The sequence below is a fragment of the Nerophis ophidion genome, linkage group LG10 (assembly GCF_033978795.1).
Source record: "Nerophis ophidion isolate RoL-2023_Sa linkage group LG10, RoL_Noph_v1.0, whole genome shotgun sequence".
Classification (NCBI taxonomy): Eukaryota; Metazoa; Chordata; class Actinopteri; order Syngnathiformes; family Syngnathidae; genus Nerophis; species Nerophis ophidion.
Window position 1 is genome coordinate 4,718,774 of NC_084620.1, and position 21,061 is coordinate 4,739,834.

The following is a 21,061-nucleotide window of genomic DNA, read 5'->3' on the forward strand; positions in this document are numbered from 1 at the left end:
TGATCGGTCACCCACATTGCCAATGGCAAAAACCGGCCCTGCTCAAAACACTCTTAAATTGAGGTACCACTGCATACAAAAAAACACCACTTTTAAATAATGTGTGTAAATTAAAGCCTTTCCAGTATTTTTCCAGGACACATTTGACATGGTAATACAACAAACAAATATTTTGTAAAAGACATCTTACCTGCTTTATCTTGTCAGTGACAAAGGAGGGTAGTTTGGCTCGCAACTGCTCCGTCTCCTTGAAGGACCCTGGGAAGCCGCTGAGGTAGGCCAGACTCTGCATGCGGATCAGACCTGGAGCCTCTTTGTCTGTCGTCTGGATATGTAGATCACGAGGAGGCCATGATTAAATGCTGACATTCTTTATAGATCGCGTGACAATTGAAAAGTAACCAATAGCAATATAGCCTAAAATCTATATCGCAATATATATTGCAGCCTCCTGCGATAACAACATATAACACAATGTACACTATATTGCCAAAAGTATTTGGCCACTTGCCTTGACTCACATATTAACTTGAAGTGCCATCCCATTCCTAACCCATAAGGTTCAATATGATGTCGGTCCACCTTTTGAAGCTATTACAGCTTCAACTCTCCCGGGAAGGCTGTCCACAAGATTGCGGGGTGTGTTTATAGGAATTTTCCACCATTCTTCCAAAAGCGCATTGGTGAGGTCACACACTGATGTTGGTCAAGGAGGCCTGGCTTTCAGTCTCCGTTCTGATTCATCCCAAAGGTGTTCTATTGGGCTCAGGTCAGGACTCTGTGCAGGCCAGTCAAGTTCATCCACACCAGACTCTGTCATCCATGCCTTTATGAACTTTGCTTTGTGCACTCGTGCACAGTCCTGTTGGAAAAGGAAGGGGCCTGCTCCAAACTGTTCCCACAAGGTTGGTAGAATGGAAAAACAATCCCACACCATAAGTCCTCTAACACCAAATTACACACTTAGCACAATGCAGTTCGAAATGTGCCCTTTTCCTGGCAACCTCCAAACCATCCATTTTCTACCGCTTATTCCCTTTGGGGTCGCGGGGGGCGCTGGTGCCTATCTCAGCTACAATCGGGCGGAAGGCGGTGCACACCCTGGACAAGTCGCCACCTCATCGCAGGGCCAACCCAGATAGACAGACAACATTCACACACTAGGGCCAATTTAGTGTTGCCAATCAACCTATCCCCAGGTGCATGTCTTTGGAAGTGGGAGGAAGCCGGAGTACCCGGAGGGAACCCACGCATTCACGGGGAGAACATGCAAACTCCACACAGAAAGATCCCGAGCCCGGGATAGAACCCTGACTACTCAGGACCTTTGTATTGTGAGGCAGACGCACTAACCCCTCTTCCACTGTGAAACCCACCTCCAAACCAAGACTCGTCCATTAGATTGCAAGATAGAAAAGTGTGATTCATCCCTCCAGAGAACACGTCTCCACTGTTCTAGAGTCCAGTGGCGACGTGCTTTACAAGCTTTGCATTGGACTTGGTGATGTATGGCTTAGATGCAGTAGCTCGGCCATGGAAACCCATTCCATGAAGCTCTCTGCGTATTGTACGTGGGCTAATTGGAAGGTCACGTGAAGTTTGGAGCTCAGTAGCAACTGACTGTGCAGAATGTGCGCAAACTTTGTGCACTATTCGCTTCAGCATCCGCTGACCCCTCTCTGTCAGTTTACGTGGCTTACTACTTAGTGGCTGAGTTGCTGTTGTTCCCAAACTCTTCTATTTTCCTATAATAAAGCCGACAGTTGACTTTGGAATATTTAGGTTCGAGGGAATTTCACGACTGGATTTGTCGCATAGGTTGCATCCTATGACAGTTCCACACTGGACATCACTGAGCTCCTGAGAGTGGCCCAGTCTTTCTCAAATGTTTGTAGAAACAGTCTCCATGCCTAAGTGCTTGTTTTTTTTACATCTGTGGCTGGGCCAAGTGATTAGGACACCTGATTCTGATCATTTGGATGGTTGGCCAAATACTTTTGGCAATATATTGTGTATTTGTTGCATATAAAAGACAATAGAAATATTCTAAAACAAATTACAAAGACTACTAATTTAGCTGCAGTAATATACTGTGTCGTTTCCTAAGGCGGACCTATACATCCAGGCATGAAGCATTTTGAGCGACTGCTCCACAGACAAATCACCTAATTTGTTATTCTTAAAAAAACATTCTAATGTTTACAAGTTAACATGAAAGAAGATAACAATATTAAACACATACAAATATTCAGGCTTTTATGAAGACAGAACAAATTTCCTCTTCCAAGAAAATATATCTTGTGTCTATTTATTTTACTTATTTAAAAAGAAACTTTGTTAAAAGATTTTAGTGTGGGTATCAGTACTGTTTGAGCACATTCAACAATACCACAATAATGATGATAACTGATCATTTTGGCCACATTAACTTTATTTAGCCATATTATTTATTGTTTTGGTTGTGTATACTGTATATGAGGGTCAGAAAAGAATGTTTTATTGCTTTTGGTTGGGATTTTATTCAGGTAAAACATTTTGGTAACAGACAGACTATATTTTATTTTATTATTTGTTTGTTTTATTTTATTTGGATATTCAAAAGTTAAAATTACATTTACAATGTTAAATTACATGAGAAATACAAGTTTTTTGCATTAGAATGGGTACACCTGCATTATTATAATGCATTGTTTAATTAGAGGTTAAATTGGACAAAAAATAATGTTGACAATAATATCGCTTATCAGCAATAATTTGTAGGTTAATATATCGTCAAGCAAAATTTGTTAACGACCGTGCAATCCTACTCACCAGGTAACATCTGGACACTGAGAATTTCTGGTGCTCCTTGAACGCATCGCTGTAGGCTTTTTCGGCTGCAGGATAAGGATATAAAATATATAATGAGTACAGGAGTAATTTTTCCTGAACAAAAAAATGGTGGGTAAAATGCTAAGCATTGCTTGTTCTTACCTTCAGACTGAGAATGGAAGACGAGCACGGAGGTGGCGGTGAACGGGTGGACGGGTTTGTTGAACCGCAGCAGTTCCTTGGCGGCCGAGAGCGAAGGCATCAGCGACGGCAGCTCCTTGGCGCTGGCGTTTGCTGGCAGAGCGGGATCCAGCGCCAGCATAGGTGCGACGATACAGTGAGACAGCAGACATTCCAGCTTCGCCCTGTGTAAAGGCGGACCAATGCATCCAGGCATGAAGCATTTTTACTAAACTGCAGTGACAAGCGGTCATTACGAATCACCTGTTTTTTGGCTCTTCTGTCGTCTCGCTTACATTTTTCCCCAGACGTTCCCTGCGTGGGAAAAAAATGGTATAATCTGAGAACGCTAAAAAAATGGCGATAATCTGTCTGTGAACGCTGAGAAAATGACAATAATCTTTCCGGCTGGGCTTACCATAAATTGATTAATGTGGATCCCGACTTAAACAAGTTGAAAAACGTATTCGGGTTCTTACTATTTAGTGGTCAATTGTACGGAATATGTCCTGTACTGTGCAATCTACTAATAAAAGTTTCAATCAATCACCTTAGAGCCCGTTGGTCTTCTGCCAGTTTCTCTCTCGCGGCCTTCAGTTCTCTCAGCAGTGCCGTGTCGGTGCCATTCACCCATGTGTAGACCACATCAATGGGCATGGGCAGACACAGCCTAAAAGAGAATGGATTTCCATCTCATCCAAATACCAGCATGCAGTGCATATTCCCCTCACCTGCTTTGAAAGGATTTACCACCCAAGTTGTCCCTGTAGGAGTCAAAAAGGACATGATACTGGTCTCTGCTCCACTCCACTACAACCTGTACGGAGAGAGCAATCAAATCAACACAACAATCCAGAAACATTTGCGTGTAGTTGACCTATATAAATTCTCACCATTGCAAATTTTAAAATAATAAATTATTTGTGTTATATTTGTGCTGTAAAACTTGTCCTTTGTGTCATTACGCTTTTTGAAGGGGAACTGCACTTCTTGGGGGGAAATATTGCGTATTTTTCACAATCCTTATGAGAGACAAGAAGTTTTTTGGGGTTTATTTAAGCATTCTAATTTGTATACTGTATTTTTCGGACGATTAGTCGCTCTTTTTTTTATAGTTTGGCCGGGGGTGCGACTTATACTCAGGAGCGACTTATGTGTGAAATTATTAACACATTACCGTAAAATATCAAATATTATTATTTAGCTCATTCATATCAGAGACTAGACCAGGGGTCGGCAACCCAAAATGTTGAAAGAGCCATATTGAACCGAAAATACAAAAAACAAATCTGTCTGGAGCCGCAAAACAAATTTAAAAGCCATATTACATACAGATAGTGTGTCATGAAATATAAATTGAATTAAGAGGACTTAAAGGAAAAAAAATGAGCTCAAATATAGCTACAAATGAGGCATAATGATGCATTGTGTACATATAGCTAGCCTAAATAGCATGTTAGCATCGATTAGCTTGCAGTCATGCAGGGACCAAATATGCCCGATTAGCATTCCACACAAGTCAATAACATCAACAAAACTCACCTTTGTGCATTCACGCACAACATTAAAAGTTTGGTTGACAAAATGAGACTCAAAAAGAAGTGGCATAAAACATGTCCTAGTAGGCCGGAGAAATTTGTACCACGGTGAGTTCAAAGACCGCCAAAATTAGTAAGCTAAAACGGCGCTCGCCAAATACTTGAATCAGTGAAGCATGTTTAATACCAACAGTGTGCTTTATAACAATTAGGGAAGTTTGTGTCATGTTTGTCCTCCTACAGAAACCATATCGGGTCTCCCCATCTCTAGCATTAAAAGATTACAGTTGGTACAAAATGCGGCTGCTAGACTTTTGACAAAAACAAGAAAGTTTGATCACATTACACCTGTACTGGCTCACCTGCACTGGCTTCCTGTGCACTTAAGATGTGACTTTAAGGTTTTACTACTTACGTATAAAATACTACACGGTCTAGCTCCATCTTATCTTGCCGATTGTATTGTACCATATGTCCCGGCAAGAAATCTGCGTTCAAAGGACTCCGGCTTGTTAGTGATTCCCAAAGCCCAAAAAAAGTCTGCGGGCTATAGAGCATTTTCCGTTCGGGCTCCAGTACTCTGGAATACCCTCCCGGTAACAGTTCGCGATGCCACCTCAGTAGAAGCATTTAAGTCTCACCTTAAAACTCATTTGTATACTCTAGCCTTTAAATAGACTCCCTTTTTAGACCAGTTGATCTGCCGTTTCTTTTCTTTTTCTTCTATGTCCCACTCTCCCGTGTGGAGGGGGTCCGGTCCGATCCGGTGGCCATGTACTGCTTGCCTGTGTATCGGCTGGGGACATCTCTGCGCTGCTGATCCGCCTACGCTTGGGATGGTTTCCTGCTGGCTCCGCTGTGAACGGGACTCTCGCTGCTGTGTCTTGGATCCTCTTTGGACTGGACTCTCGCGACTGTGTTGGATCCATTGTGGATTGAACTTTCACAGTATCATGTTAGACCCGCTCGACATCCATTGCTTTCCTCCTCTCTAAGGTTCTCATAGTCATCATTGTCACCGACGTCCCACTGGGTGTGAGTTTTCCTTGCCCTTATGTGGGCTATCGAGGATGTCGTGGTGGTTTGTGCAGCCCTTTGAGACACTTGTGATTTAGGGCTATATAAGTAAACATTGATTGATTGATTGAAAACAAAAAATATATTTTTTCCCTTCATCTTTTTCCAGCCACTAGGGCAGCGCCATAATGTTATAGTTATTTAAATGACTCTTACCATATGTTACGTTAACATACCAGGCACCTTCTCAGTTGGTTATTTATGCGTCATATAACATACACTTATTCAGCCTGTTGTTCACTATTCTTTATTTATTTTAAATTGCCTTTCAAATGTCTATTCTTGGTGTTGGGTTTTATCAAATAAATTTCCCCCCAAAGTGCGACTTATACTCCAGTGAGACTTATACTCTGAAGGATACGGTAAATTGGCTCGTTCTAGCAATGCAGCAAACGGGAGCAATAAGTCTAAGTCTCTATGTCACTTTAAAAATGCATCCAAAAACACCAACAGTACTTCATTTATGTACGGTAACCTGTATGATAACTAAGCTGTAGCGACAATGTTATTGTAAGAGTGCACACTGAGAAACTCTTTTTAATCCAACTTTTTTTATTGACTTTTTCACATATACAGAAAAAAGGTGCAAGTCGAAACAGTACAATTTTAGAGTCAGTGAATTCTTCATACCTTTACCCCTAAAACCACCCACCCACCCCACTCAGGTCGAACCAACCAGGGACACATGGCACAAACAACAAGTAAGACGACAAAGACACACACATTCACACATACACCCATACAAAACCAAAAACAGAAAGAGACTAAAAGGAGAGAGAAAGGGAGAAAAAAATAAAATAAAATAAAATAAAATAAATAATACTAATACTAAATAAAAGGGAGATTATTCCTCATCTGCGTCTGGACATAAGTCAAGAGAGTTGACATGCAGTAAGAAAGGACTCCATGAACTTTCAAACACTTGAGCAGAGCCATTTAGTGAAAACCTAAGTTTTTCCAATTTTAAATTGTAAAGAACCTCTTTAATCCAACGGCCGTGTGATGGGGGGTGAGCCAGCTTCCAATTGAACAAGATCAGTCGCCTGGCCAGCAAGGTCGTAAAAGCCACAGCGCGTTTTAGTGGCACAGGGCATGTGTTATCAGGGCATATGCCGAAAATGGCTGACAATGGGTTGGAGGGAAAGTCTTGACCGTATGCCTTTCCGATAGTTTCAAAAATGTCCTCCCAAAAGGAACATAATTTAGAGCAGGACCAGAACATATGGACATGATCAGCCGGAGATTGTTTGCATCTATTACAGGTATTGCTAACAGTGGGGTAGATTTTGGATAGTTTTGCATTAGTGTAGTGAATTTTATGGATTACTTTGCATTGGATGAGACCATGACGGGCACAAATCGAGGAAGAGTGGACCAGTTTCAGGGCAGAGTTCCAGAGTTTATCAGATATGTTGATGTTAAGATCGCTCTCCCACGAGGCTTTTATCACTGATAAAGAGTTTGGAGCAACTGAGTTTAAGGAGGTATAAATCACAGAGATACATTTTTTATGATTTGGGCTCAGAGATAGCAATGTATCTATAAGAGTTTCCGGGGGACGATGAAACTCTTTTTCTACCATTGTAACACATCGCCTTGCGGCGGCATGCTATGGCATTAGTTGTAAGATGGCTACTGCGTCGACAGCAAAACATATCGCAATAGGACAACAATCTGTACTGACCGAAAAACATGAACAATCATATTTCAGTGTATGTAAAGTATTGGCGGACATTTCATTACACTTTTGTTTGTACAAAGCTAGCTCAACAGTGTATAGATGTAGTTGTACTAACAATAGCATGATGTGATGTGTGTATCATGATTCAGTTTAGTTCAGTTCCAGTTTATTTCAAACATGCGTACCATTCAATTACAAATGTAATGCATCACGTTTCCAGTTGTTGCATTACAGCATGTCCGAAAAGGAGACCTTTTTTAATCCTCCCCCCTTTTCATATCATAGCAGTTTTATCCCATTTCTTTGTTCTCCTTTTGTAACAGAACAGTGAATAAATAAATGTAAAAAAAGAAAGTAAACAAATACAATACATAATTATTTTTTTACCCTTCAAGATGTTCATCAGAACTGTTCTTTGTATTTTGTGAACACTTGGAGTTTGAACAGTCTCTTAAACTGAATAATATTAGTGCTCTGTTTGACTTCCTTGCTCAATCCATTCCATAATGTAATCCCAAATACAGATGTGGTAAAGATCTTAAATGTTGTACGTGCATACAAATGTTTTAAATTAGAATTTCCTCTAAGGTTATATTTCTCATCTTTTGTTAAGAAGAATGGTTGTACATTCATGGGTAGCAGGTTATGGTTTGCTTTGTACATAATTCTAGATGTTTGCAAGTCAATGAATTTCAGGGTTTCCCACACATTCATTTATTTGTGGCGGCCCGCCACGAAAGAATTACGGCCGCCACAAATAAAAAAATATATTTCCAAAAATTTTTGGGGGGCTTTTGACTCGCTCGACCGCTCATAAAAGCAATGGGACTCTCTGTCTGTGAATGGAGCTTGTAGTTACATATTATATAAATATGTAAATATTGTATAAATATACTCTGCGTTCTTCCTGGTCATCGCTGCCGCTGCCACCCCCACCCCCGGCGGCCGACCACACCACCACAAATAGATGCCTGACCTGTGGGGAAACACTGAATTTCAATATTTTTGATTCAATAAATTCTATACCCAACATTATGCATTATTCTTATTGAACTTTTTTCTAACACCGTTAGTGAATAAAGCGCACATTTGTAGTTGTTTGCCCATATTTCTGCACAAGAACTAATAATGTGTTAACACTAGCGAGCAGTAGAGAATGTGAAGTGATTTTTAGTCCACAACATATTTTGCTTTATTCATTATTGATGTGTTTCCTGATACTTTATGCTGTATGTGTTTTACATGAGATTTCCGGTTCATTTTATCCTTTATTAGTACATCCCAAAATATGTTTTCTTCTAGCCTTTCAATGTCTACTCCATCTATTTGTATTTGTGTTTGACTTTCCCTTTTACTGTTACTGAAAAGTATTGTTTTAGTTTTGCTGAGATTCAAAGATAGTCTGTTCTTGTCAAACCATCTTTTTAATTTGTTAATTTCTTCTGTTATTATTTCTATTCGTTTCCGTGTGTTCCCTCATGTAACAATTTAGTTTTTATCGTTTTATTATTCAGAACCAGCCCACACACATTGTCAAAACCTACCCAAAATGTGTACCATTCATTTTTAGTGCGTTTTTGTTGTCTATTATAGTTTTAATGTTACCGTGTTATTATTCATAACCACCCACCCCGGTCAAAATCTCCCAAACGTGTCTCATTTGTTTGTGCTACAAAATTAATGTGTCTGACAATTATTTTTTATGTTGTTTTATCATTCATAACCAACCCCGCTCTCCACCTTTTCAAAATCTTCTAGACGTGTCCTCTTTGTTTGTGCTGCATTTTTTTTTTTTGTCTGTTATAGTTTTTATCTTTTAAAATATTATTTTATTGTTTACAATGATAAGGAAGGCAAATTTCACTAAGGTTTTTCCAGGTACTCTGGCTTTAAGCCACACCCCAAAACACAAACATTCTGGGTTAATTGGAGACTCTGAACTATCCATAGGTGAGAATGTTTCATCTATGTGTGTGCTGTGACTAACTGTAGATCAGTCCAGGGTAGGATTGATTAAAGTACTGATACTTTGATACAGTCATGCAAAAAATACATCAATGCATACTAGTGATGTAGTGGTATCAAAATCTCACGCAACAATATTATCATGGTATTAAGACCACGGTACGATATTACTGTTATAGGTAAAAAAAAATTTTTTAAAGGCTTAAAAAGCGTCAGGATTGTTTAGGATAAACACACTTACTTTAATGAACACAAACATAATGCTAAAATGCCATCCATCCATTTTCTACCGCCTATTCCCTTTGGGGTCGCTGGAGCCTATCTCAGCTACAATCGGTAGGAAGGAATTTACACCCTGGACAAGTCACCTCCTGGTACCCCAGCACCTCCAAAACCCTCAAATGTAGACTCCAAACATCCCAGAATAAGCTAATCCGGTTACTTTTAGATCTCCACCCCAGATCACACCTCAATCCAACCCACTTCTCCAAAGTGGGCTGGCTCAGGGTGGAGGACAGAGTAAAACAACTTGCACTGAGCCTAGTCTATAAAATCCGCTACACCTCCTTGATACCGAAGTACATGTCAAACTACTTCCTTAACGTAAATGACCGCCATAACCACAACACCAGGGGGAGCTCCACAAACCACGTTAAACCCAGATTTCGATCTAACAAAGGTCTTAACTCATTCTCTTTCTATGCCACATCAATGTGGAATGCACTCCCAACAGGTGTAAAAGTAAGTGCATCTCTATATTCCTTCAAAAGCGCTCTAAAACAACACCTCCAGGCAACTTCAACACTTTACTAATACCCTCCTCCATTCACATCCCGTCTCCCCGGATTATAAACAACTCAAATGTACTTCTAATGTATATACTTGTTCTTATGCTATGTGAACTCACTATGTTCTCTGCTGGCTGTACATATCCTACTAAATAAGACCTACACTGTTTCAATGTCCACATTTCTTTGTTGATGCAATTGTTGATGACTGAAGTACTGATATCAACCAAAGCTCCTCATCCCACCCCCCGGATTGTAAATAATGTAAATAATTCAATGTACATACTATGATGATTAACTTGTGTGATGACTGTATTATGTTGATAGTATATATTTGTACCATGAATTGATTAACGTGGACCCCGACTTAAACAAGTTGAAAAACTTATTGGGGTGTTATCATTTAGTGGTCAATTGTACGGAATATGTACTGTACTGTGCAATCTACTAATAAAAGTATCAATCAATCAATCAATCGCCACCTCATCGCAGGGCCAACACAGATAGACAGACAACATTCACACTCACATTCACACACTAAGGCCAATTTAGTGTTGCCAATCAACCTATCCCCAGGTGCATGTCTTTGGAAGTGGGAGGAAGCCGGAGTACCCGGAGGGAACCCACGCAGTCACGGGGAGAACATGCAAACTCCACACAGAAAGATCCCGAGCCCGGGATTGAACTCTGGACATTCGTATTGTGAGGCAGACACACAAAACTAACGCACCAGCCACTGTGCTGAAATGTTCTAATTATATTTATCCCAACAAGTATTCTTAAGTGCAGATAATTGTGAAGGTACATCCACTGTTTCAAGCTAAAATGTTAAAAAACCAAAACCTTACAGGTTAGTGTCTTTAAAGTGACAATGTAAACATCCAGTGTACAAACCCCGTTTCCATATGAGTTGGGAAATTGTGTTAGATGTAAATATAAACGGAATACAATGATTTGCAAATCATTTTCAACCCATATTCAATTGAATGCACTACAAACACATGTTTGATGTTCAAACTTATAAACTTTTTTAATTGCAAATAATAATTAACTTAGAATTTCATGGCTGCAACACGTGGCAAAGTAGTTGGGAAAGGGCATGTTCACCACTGTGTTACATCACCTTTTCTTTTAACAACACTCAATAAACGTTTGGGAACTGAAGAAACTAATTGTTGAAGCTTTGAAAGTGGAATTCTTTCCCATTCTTGTTTTATGTAGAGCTTCAGTTGTTCAACAGTCCGGGGTCTCCGCTGTCGTATTTTACGCTTCATAATGCGCCACACATTTCCAATTGGAGACAGATCTGGACTGCAGGCGAGCCAGTAAAGTACCCGCACTCTTTTTTTACGGAGCCACGCTGATGTAACACGTGCTGAATTTGGCTTGGCGTTGTCTTACTGAAATAAGCAGGGGCATCCATGAAAAAGACGTCGCTTAGATGGCAGCATATGTTGTTCCAAAACCTGTATGTACCTATCAGCATTAATGGTGCCTTCACATATGTGTAAATTACCCATGCCTTGGGCACTAATGCACCCCCATACCATCACAGACGCCGGCTTTTGAACTTTGCGTCGATAACCGGTTCGCTTCCCCTTTAGTCCGGATGACACAATGTTGAATATTTCCAGAAACAATATGAAATGTGGACTCATCAGACCACAAAACACTTTTCCACTTTGCATCAGTCCATCTTAGATGATCTTGGGCCCAGAGAAACCAGCGGTGTTTCTGGATGTTGTTGATAAATGGCTTTTGCTTTGCATAGCTTTAACTTGCACTTACAGATGTAGCAACGAACTGTATTTAGTGACGGTGGTTTTCTGAAGTTTTCCTGAGCCCATGTGGTGATATCCTTTAGAGATTGATGTCGGTTTTTGATACAGTGCCTTCTGAGGGATCAAAGGTCACGGTCATTCAATGTTGGTTTCCGGCCATGTCGCTTACGTGAAGTGATTTATCCAGATTCTCTGAACCTTTTGATGATATTATGGACCGTAGATGTTGAAATCCCTAAATTTCTTGCAATTGTACTTTGAGAAACATTGTTCTTTAACTGTTTGACTATTTGCTCACGCAGTTGTGGACAAAGGGGTGTACCCCGCCCCATCCTTTCTTGTGAAAGACTGAGCATTTTTTGGGAAGCTGTTTTTATACCCAATCATGGCACCCACCTTTTCCCAATTAGGCTTCACACCTGTGGAATGTTCCAAATAAGTGTTTGATGAGCATTCCTCAACTTTATCAGTATTTATTGCCACCTTTCCCAACTTTTTTGTCGCGTGTTGCTGGCATCAAATTCCAAAGTTAATGATTATTTACTACAAAAATTTGTATCTGTTTAAACATCAAATATGTTGTCTTTGTAGCATATTCAACTGAATATGGGTTGAAAATTATTTGTAATTCCCGTTTATATTTACATCTAACACAATTTCCCAACTCATATGGAAACGGGGTTTGTAAAAGAATAATGTTCACCTTAGTGTCATTCCACTTTTACTTTCTGATAAGCAGTGTTTTCTACAGTAGACATTTCTATATCTGTTTGGAAAATGCTGTTTCTCAGAAAAGTTGACAAACTATTTTTCAACAATGTAAATACCTCACAAATTGATCCGCCACCAATTGCCAGGGAGTGTGCATTGCAACAGCGTGCAAGCCGACATTATCACTTCCACAAGTGCTAAGAAAACAGCTTAGAGACACTCTTCTGTCAATCGGCAAAATTTGAACACCACTGCTTTACTTACTTCAACAGCAAGGCAAAGTGTGGCCTGCGGGCTATTTGTTGAACACACCTCTTTTTTACGGCACTTTGTAGAAAAATATGTAGAAAAACAAGAATTTTACCATTTTGTAAAAAGGCATGAAGTAATGATTAAATGCTGAAATGTAGACACACAAAAAAAATACAAAAACACAAAGATGTGTCTTTAAATACATGTTTGGGCTAGCCTATTTAATTAAGAAGGCCATTGTGATGTCACACTACCACCATCTTGAACAAATATTAACAACATTGTTTGTTTTATATACTTGAAAGTTCCACGCCACTGCTGTTCTTGTAAAATGGTGACTGGTCTGTATCTATGTTGCACTATACTACACTTGAAATGTTACCTAAAGTGCATTCCATTAAACATTACATTGCCGATTGTATTGTACCATATGTCCCGGCAAGAAATCTGCGTTCAAAGGACTCCGGCTTGTTAGTGATTCCCAAAGCCCAAAAAAAGTCTGCGGGCTATAGAGCGTTTTCCGTTCGGGCTCCAGTACTCTGGAATGCCCTCCCGGTAACAGTTCGAGATGCTACCTCAGTAGAAGCATTTAAGTCTCACCTTAAAACTCATTTGTATACTCTAGCCTTTAAATAGACCCCCTTTTTAGACCAGTTGATCTGCTGTTTCCCTTTTTAGACCAGTTGATCTGCTGTTTCTTTTCTTTTTCTTCTATGTCCCACTCTCCCTTGTGGAGGGGGTCCGGTCCGATCCGGTGGCCATGTACTGCTTGCCTGTGTATCGGCTGGGGACATCTCTGCGCTGCTGATCCGCCTCCGCTTGGGATGGTTTCCTGCTGGCTCCGCTGTGAACGGGACTCTCGCTGCTGTGTTGGATCCGCTTTGGACTGGACTCTCGCGACTGTGTTGGATCCATTATGGATTGAACTTTCACAGTATCATGTTAGACCCGCTCGACATCCATTGCTTTCCTCCTCTCTAAGGTTCTCATAGTCATTATTGTCACCGATGTCCCACTGGGTGTGAGTTTTCCTTGCCCTTATGTGGGCCTACCGAGGATGTCGTGGTGGTTTGTGCAGCCCTTTGAGACACTAGTGATTTAGGGCTATATAAGTAAACATTGATTGATCTATTCACACACGGATAGCAAGGCGCAAACCCTTTAGGAGCAAGGTGGGGGAAGTGTCATGCCCAAGGACACAACGGCTGTGACTAGAATGGCGGAAGCTGGATACAAACAAAGTTGTTGGCACGGCCGCTCTACCATCTTAGCCAGCATGTAATGTAGTTGACTATTGTTGGTATTTGTGATCATATTTAGAAGCACAGTAATTCTTGTTTTGATATCCTGGGAGGTTATACAACGCTGCTGTTCTTTTTTAAATGTATAGTTCCCACAATCTTAAATACTTGACATTTTGAAACATCCATCCATCTATCTTCTTCCGCTTATCCAAGGTCAGGTCGCGGGGGCAGCAGCCTAAGCAGGAAAGCCCAGACTTTCCTCTCCCCAGCCACTTTGTCCAGCTCTTCCCAGGTGATCCTGAGGAGTTCCCAAGGGAAGCCGGGAGACATAGTCTTCCCAACGTGTCCTGGGTCTTCCCCGTGGCCTCCTACCGGTCGGACGTGCCAGAAAAACCTCCCAAGGGAGGCGTTCGGGTGGCATCCTGACCACCTCATCTGGCTCCTCTCAATGAAACACTTTTCAATAACGTTTTGAATTTAAAAGTACATAGGCTCATTTTTTATTTTATTTTATCGTTATCGTGGTATTGAGAACTGTGGATATTCCTAGGAATCGATATCGACTAGTTCTAGCATTAATCCTAGCATTCGTACATCTACATTGATGATGTTTTTAAAACTATCTCAAATAAATAATATATTATGAAAATAATCCAAAATTATTTTCAAAATAAAATATCCATCCATCCATTCATTTTCTAATGCTTGTACCTTTTAGGGTCGCGGGGGGTGCTGGAGCCTATCTCAGCTGCATTCGGACGGAAGGCGGTTTACACCCTGGACAAGTCGCCACCTCGTCACAGGGCCACAGATAGACAGACAACATTCACAAAATGGCGTGGTTGGTAGAGCGGCCGTGCCAGCAACCTTAGGGTTCCCGGTTGTAACCCAGGTGTCCGCCACCCTAGTCACGTACGTTCTGTCCTTGAGCAAGACCCTTGCTCCTGATGGTGGTGGCTAAGGCCTTGCATGGCAGCTCCCTATCAGTGTGTGGAAATAAGAGTCAAAGCACTTTGAGGACCTTGAAAAGAGAAAAGTGCTATACAAGTATAACCCATCCATATTCTACTACTTATTCCCTTTGGGGGTGCTGGCGCCTATCTCAGCTACAATTGGGCGGAAGGCGGTGTACACCCTGGACAAGTCGCCACCTCATCACAGGGCCAACACAGATAGACAGACAACATTCACACTCACATTCACACACTAGGGCCAATTTAGTGTTGCCAATCAACCTATCCCCAGGTGCATGTTTTTCGCGGTGGGAGGAAGCCGGAGTACCCGGAAGGAACCCACGCAGTCACGGGGAGAACATGCAAACTCCACACAGAAAGATCCCGAGACCGGGATTGAACTCAGGACTACATGGTATTGTGAGGCACATGCACTAACCCCTGTTCCACCGTGCTGCCTCGCTTTTTTAAAATGGTAAATGGGTTATACATGTACAGCGCTTTGAATACCTTGAAGTTAGAAAAGCGCTTTACTATTTGACACTATTTCCACATTCACCCATTCACACACGGATGGCAAGAGCTGCCATGCAAGGCGCTAACCACCACCGATCAGGAGCAAGGGTGAAGTGTCTCGCTCAAGGACACAACGAACGTTACGAGGTTGAATTGATTAACGTGGACCCAGACTTAAACAAGTTGAAAAATGTATTCGGGTGTAGGGCTGGGCGATATATCGATACATACGATACATCGCTGGTTTGTCTTTGTGCGATATAGAAAATGACTATATTGTAATATTCGAGTAAAAGGTTCTAACGCAGTTGCTTTTAGCTGCGGGCGTACACTTCAGGCTCTTCTCACTCTTTCCTGTCTTTCCTTCTCACAGACAAGCAGGCGCACATTCTTACATACGTCACATACTGTCACGTCATACCTCACATACGTGTCCGCCCTCAAAGAGCAGAGAGGTAGCACACTGGGTTACGTTAGCTGCTAACGTAGCCGTACGAGAGAAAGAAGGTGCGGATCTGGTAACAAATGAAGGAAGACTTAATTCCCAATAAAAAAAAGCAGGGTTTCCATCGTCTGGCGGTGGTTCGGCTTCAAGCGGGAATATGTCGAACAGACAACCGTAATTTGTCAAGTGTGGGGCAAAAGCGTTGCTATAAAAAGTAGCACTACTACTAATATGTAGCATCATTTGAAAAGTCACCTGCTAGAGAATGAATAGAATTTCATAACCTTAGTAACATACCACATAGTGAAGGACGAATACTATTTGATTTCCTATTATGCAGCTCATTTTTATTTGACACTTAAAATGTCTCCGACAATCTTGCACTTTCTGTTTTGGGAATGACTTGAATGTTTGTGCCATTGCTTATTAACTTTAATAAATACACTTTTGGTCAACTTACTTAGTTGTGATTTCCCTCTCTGCAAGAAAGTTTAAAAGTAGCAGTATGAAGAAGAATGTTTTAATGTAGACACATAGAATCATCATACTGCTGTGATTATATGCATCAAGTGTTCATTCAAGGCCAAGGCAAAAAATCGTAATATGTATCGTATATTGCGATATGGCCTAAAAATATCGCAATATCGCCCAGAACGTATTCGGGTGTTACCATTTAGTGGTCAATTGTACGGAATATGTCCTGTACTGTGCAATCTACTAATAAAAGTTTCAATCAATCAATGGTAGAAGGTGGGGATTGAACCAGGAGCCCCCAGGTTGCTGGCACGGCCAGTCTCCCAACCACGCCACGACGTCCCCAAAAAATCAAATAAAAACATTAAAAATCAAATAAAAAACAAAAATATCTCTGTCACATAAAGTGACTTTACAAGAGTGTGTCACACCAGCTGGGGTAGGCTCCAGCTCGCACGTGACCCTACTGTGGACAAACGGTACAGGCGCGGTAGTTGTTGGATGTCATTATGAGGAAGGAAGAAAGCATTTAAAGGCCTACTGAAACCCACTACTACCCACCACGCAGTCTGATAGTCTATATATCAATGATGAAATATTAACATTGCAACACATGCCAATATGGCCGGTTTAGTTTACTAAATTGCAATTTTAAATTTCTCCCGAGGCATCCTGTTGAAAACGTCGCGGGATGACGACGCGTGCTTGTGACATTGGGTGTAGCGGACATTTTATCCCAGCACCGCTCACGGCTAAAAGTCGTCCGATTTAATCGCATAATTCCACAGTATTCTGGACATCTGTGTTGCTGAATCTTTTGCAATTTGTTCAATTAATAATGGAGACATCAAAGAAGAAAGATGTTGGTGTAAAGCGGTGTATTGCAGCCGGCTGTAGCAACACAAACACAGCCGGTGTTTCTTTGTTTACATTCCCGAAAGATGACGGTGAAGCTTTAATATGGAACAGAGTGGTCAAGCGAACATGTTTCTCTACCACATGTCAACCGGCAGGTTTCGGTGAAAAAATTGTGGTAATAAGTTGGCTCTTACCATAAACATTAGCGGAGCTTGTGTCGTTCCTACTGCAGCTGTCAAAGAGGCAGCTGCGACTGGCTCCTCCATAGCTTCCCTCAGAGACACTGGCGGTCACCACACCCCACCGACTTTCAGGTATGACTATACAATCTCACTAAAACACTAGTAACACAATAAACAGATAAGGAATTTTCCAGAATTATCCTAGTAAATGTGTCTAATAACATCTGAATCGCTCCCACTGCCCTTGTCTTTTTATTTTTTTTCTTCTAGTCCTTTGTGGTAATAAATGGGAGCTCGCGTCCTCCTGCAGCTTCGGATTCTCTTACCTCCTCCCACCGGAGACACTGGCGGTCACCACACCCCTCCGACTTTCAGGTACCATATAATCTCACTAAAATACTAGTAACACAATAAGCAAATAAGGGATTTTCCCGAATTATCCTAGTAAATGAGTCTAATAACATCTGAATCGCTCCCACTGCCCTCACCTTTTTTTTTCTAGTCCTTCACTCTCACCATCCTCATCCACGAATCTTTCATCCTCGCTCAAATTAATGGGGAAATTGTCACTTTCTCGGTCTGAATCGCTCTAGCTGCTGGTGGCCATGCTTGTAAAAAACGTGCGGATGTGAGGAGCTCTACAACCAGTGACGTCACACGCACATCGTCACCACACCCCACCGACTTTCAGGTATGACAATATAATCTCACTAAAACACTAGTAACACGATAAGCAGATAAGGGATTTTCCAGAATGATCCTAGTAAATGTGTCTAATAATATCTGAATCGCTCCCACTGCCCTTGTCTTTTTTTTTTCTTCTAGTCCTTTGTGGTAATAAGTCGGACCTTGCGTCCTTCTGCAGCTGCGGACTCTCTCACCTCCTCCAACCGGAGACACTGGCGGTCACCCCACCTGTGGCCACACCCCTTCGCCTTTCAGGTACCATATAATCTCACTAAAATACTAGTAACACAATAAGCAAATAAGGGATTTTCCAGAATTATCCTAGTAAATGTGTCTAATAACATCTGAATCGCTCCCACTGCCCTTGTCTTTTTTTTTTCTTCTAGTCCTTTGTGGTAATAAGTCGGACCTTGCGTCCTTCTGCAGCTGCGGACTCTCTTACCTCCTCCAACCGGAGACACTGGCGGTCACCACACCTGTGGCCACACCCCTCCGACTTTCAGGTACCATATAATCTCACAAAAATACTAGTAACACAATAAGCAAATAAGTGATTTTCCAGAATTATCCTAGTAAATGTGTCTAACATCTGAATCGCTCCCACTGCCCTCGTCTTTTTTTTTCTTTCTTCTAGTCCTTCTCTCTTCACGCTGCGTGGCTTCCCTCAGAGACACTGGCGGTCACCACACCTGTGGCCACACCCCTCCCACTTTCAGGTACTATACAATTTCACTACAACATTTGTAACACAATAAGCAGATAAGAGATTTTCCAGAATTATCCTAGTAAATGTGTCTAATAACATCTGAATCACTCCCACCGCCCTTGCCTTTTTTTTTTTTTATAGGGTTCCCTCCGGGTACTCCGGCTTCCTCCCACTTCCAAAGACATGCACCTGGGGATAGGTAGATTGGCAACACTAAATTGGTCCTAGTGTTTGAATGTGAGTGTGAATGTTGTCTGTCTATCTGTGTTGGCCCTGCGATGAGGTGGCGACTTGTCCAGGGTGTACCCCGCCTTCTGCCCGATTGTAGCTGAGATAGGCGCCAGCGCCCCCCGCGACCCCAAAAGGGAATAAGCGGTAGAAGATGGATGGATAAATTAATTAATTCATATTCTAGTCCTTCACTCTCACCATCCTCATCCACGAAACTTTCACCCTCGCTCAAATTAATGGGGAAATTGTCGCTTTGTCGGTCCGAATCGCTCTAGCTGCTGGTGGCCATGATTGTAAACAATGTGCGGATGTGAGGAGCTCTACAACCATTGACGTCACGCGCACATCGTCTGCTACTTCCGGTAAAGGCAAGGTTTTTTAGTAGCGACCAAAAGTTGCGAACTTTATCGTCCATGTTCTCTACTAAATCCTTTCAGCAAAAATATGGCAATATCGCGGACCTGCTCTCCCCGTTTAAATAAGAAAATCTCATTTCAGTAGGCCTTTAAAGGCGCAAAAGAGATGTTTCGTCATGGTTTGTGCTTCTAATGTCCTTTTTCTGAGTGGAGTTTGGCGGGGCGAGCTGTGGGGAGACAAGACTAGGAGAAAGCAGCACTTTTACCCAAATGAAGGCTGGCTCCTCACCTCTCCGAACTGGAACGCAGACACGATCATGAGGACGATGCCTCCGAAGCAGAGGTAGAGTCCATAACGGTGGGACAGACAGGTGTACGTCTGCCTCTGGAGCAGCTTGAGCACCGAGTTGACGACTACCATTGCTCTCCTCGGCCAAGCATAGCGCCGCATTCATTAACCAAATGGCGAACTACAAGAGAATCAACTCAGTAAACATCAGAAGAGAGGCGGACTTGTCAGCTGACCGTCCGCACACATGACAGCCATCCGCTTTGACGCTTCTTCTGCGGCTCTACGGTTTCCGCCGTCACGCCGCTGCTCGCTTTGTCGCCCTCCAGCGATGGGGAGGATGGATAAACAATACTCATCTGCTTTGTTGCAAACCTGATTGGTGAAATACTGCCACCCTGCGGATGTGAATGATCTTCCATCCATCCATCCAGGGGCGTCACTAGGCTTATTTTAGGGTTGAGGCCCCCTACATAATTTGGCGTTATATTCTATTTTTTATTCTTTTCTTTTTTTTTTTTTTACAAATACAAGCCGAAATATCATTTCGAAGTGGCCTGAATAAGAGTTTAAAGGCCTAGATGCGTCATCTATATTGTTGCTCCTTGATCTTAGCGCTGCTTTCGATACCATCCATCATCCATCCATCCATCCATCCATCATCTTCCGCTTATCCGAGGTCGGGTCGCGGGGGCAGCAGCCTAAGCAGGGAAGCCCAGACTTCCCTATCCCCAGCCACTTCGTCTAGCTCTTCCCGGGGGATCCCGAGGCGTTCCCAGGCCAGCCGGGAGACATAGTCTTCCCAACGTGTCCTGGGTCTTCCCCGTGGCCTCCTACCGGTTGGACGTGCCCTAAACACCTCCCTAGGGAGGCGTTCGGGTGGCATCCTGACCAGATGCCCGAACCACCTCATCTGGCTCCTCTCGATGTGAAGGAGCAGCGGCTTTACTTTGAGTTCCTCCCGGATGACAGAGCTTCTCACCCTATCTCTAAGGGAGAGCCCCAAACTCATTTCGGCCGCTTGTACCCGTGATCTTATCCTTTCGGTCATGACCCAAAGCTCATGACCATAGGTGAGGATGGGAACGTAGATCGACCGGTAAATTGAGAGCTTTGCCTTCCGGCTCAGCTCCTTCTTCACCACAACGGATCGGTACAACGTCCGCATTACTGAAGACGCCGCACCGATCCGCCTGTCGAGCTTTCGATACCGTCGATCATAATATTTTATTAGAGCGTATCAAAACAGAAATTGGTATGTCAGACTTAGCCTTGTCTTGGTTTAACTCTTATCTTACTGACAGGATGCAGTGCGTCTCCCATAAGTGAAGTGAAT

General features: G+C 42.2%; 1 protein-coding gene across 5 annotated transcripts in view; it reads right to left on the bottom strand.

Moving 5' to 3' along the window:
* The window catches only part of gnptab (N-acetylglucosamine-1-phosphate transferase subunits alpha and beta), a 48,271-nt gene extending 28,236 nt beyond the window's left edge, over positions 1–20,035 (bottom strand). For 2 of the 5 annotated variants that reach the window (XM_061912129.1, XM_061912128.1), the window contains exons 1-7: positions 19,726–20,034; positions 3,723–3,808; positions 3,542–3,661; positions 3,256–3,306; positions 2,974–3,176; positions 2,812–2,876; positions 191–325 (exon numbers count right to left, since the gene is read on the bottom strand). In XM_061912129.1, coding sequence (XP_061768113.1) covers positions 191–325; positions 2,812–2,876; positions 2,974–3,176; positions 3,256–3,306; positions 3,542–3,661; positions 3,723–3,808; positions 19,726–19,887 — 822 coding nt within the window. In that variant the 5' untranslated portion in view covers positions 19,888–20,034. Of the gene's footprint in view, positions 1–190; positions 326–2,811; positions 2,877–2,973; positions 3,181–3,255; positions 3,307–3,541; positions 3,662–3,722; positions 3,809–19,702 lie in introns of those variants that run through there. The other 3 variants (XM_061912127.1, XM_061912126.1, XM_061912130.1) reach the window with 3 other exon arrangements.
* Between the last annotated feature and the right edge of the window lie 1,026 nt (positions 20,036–21,061).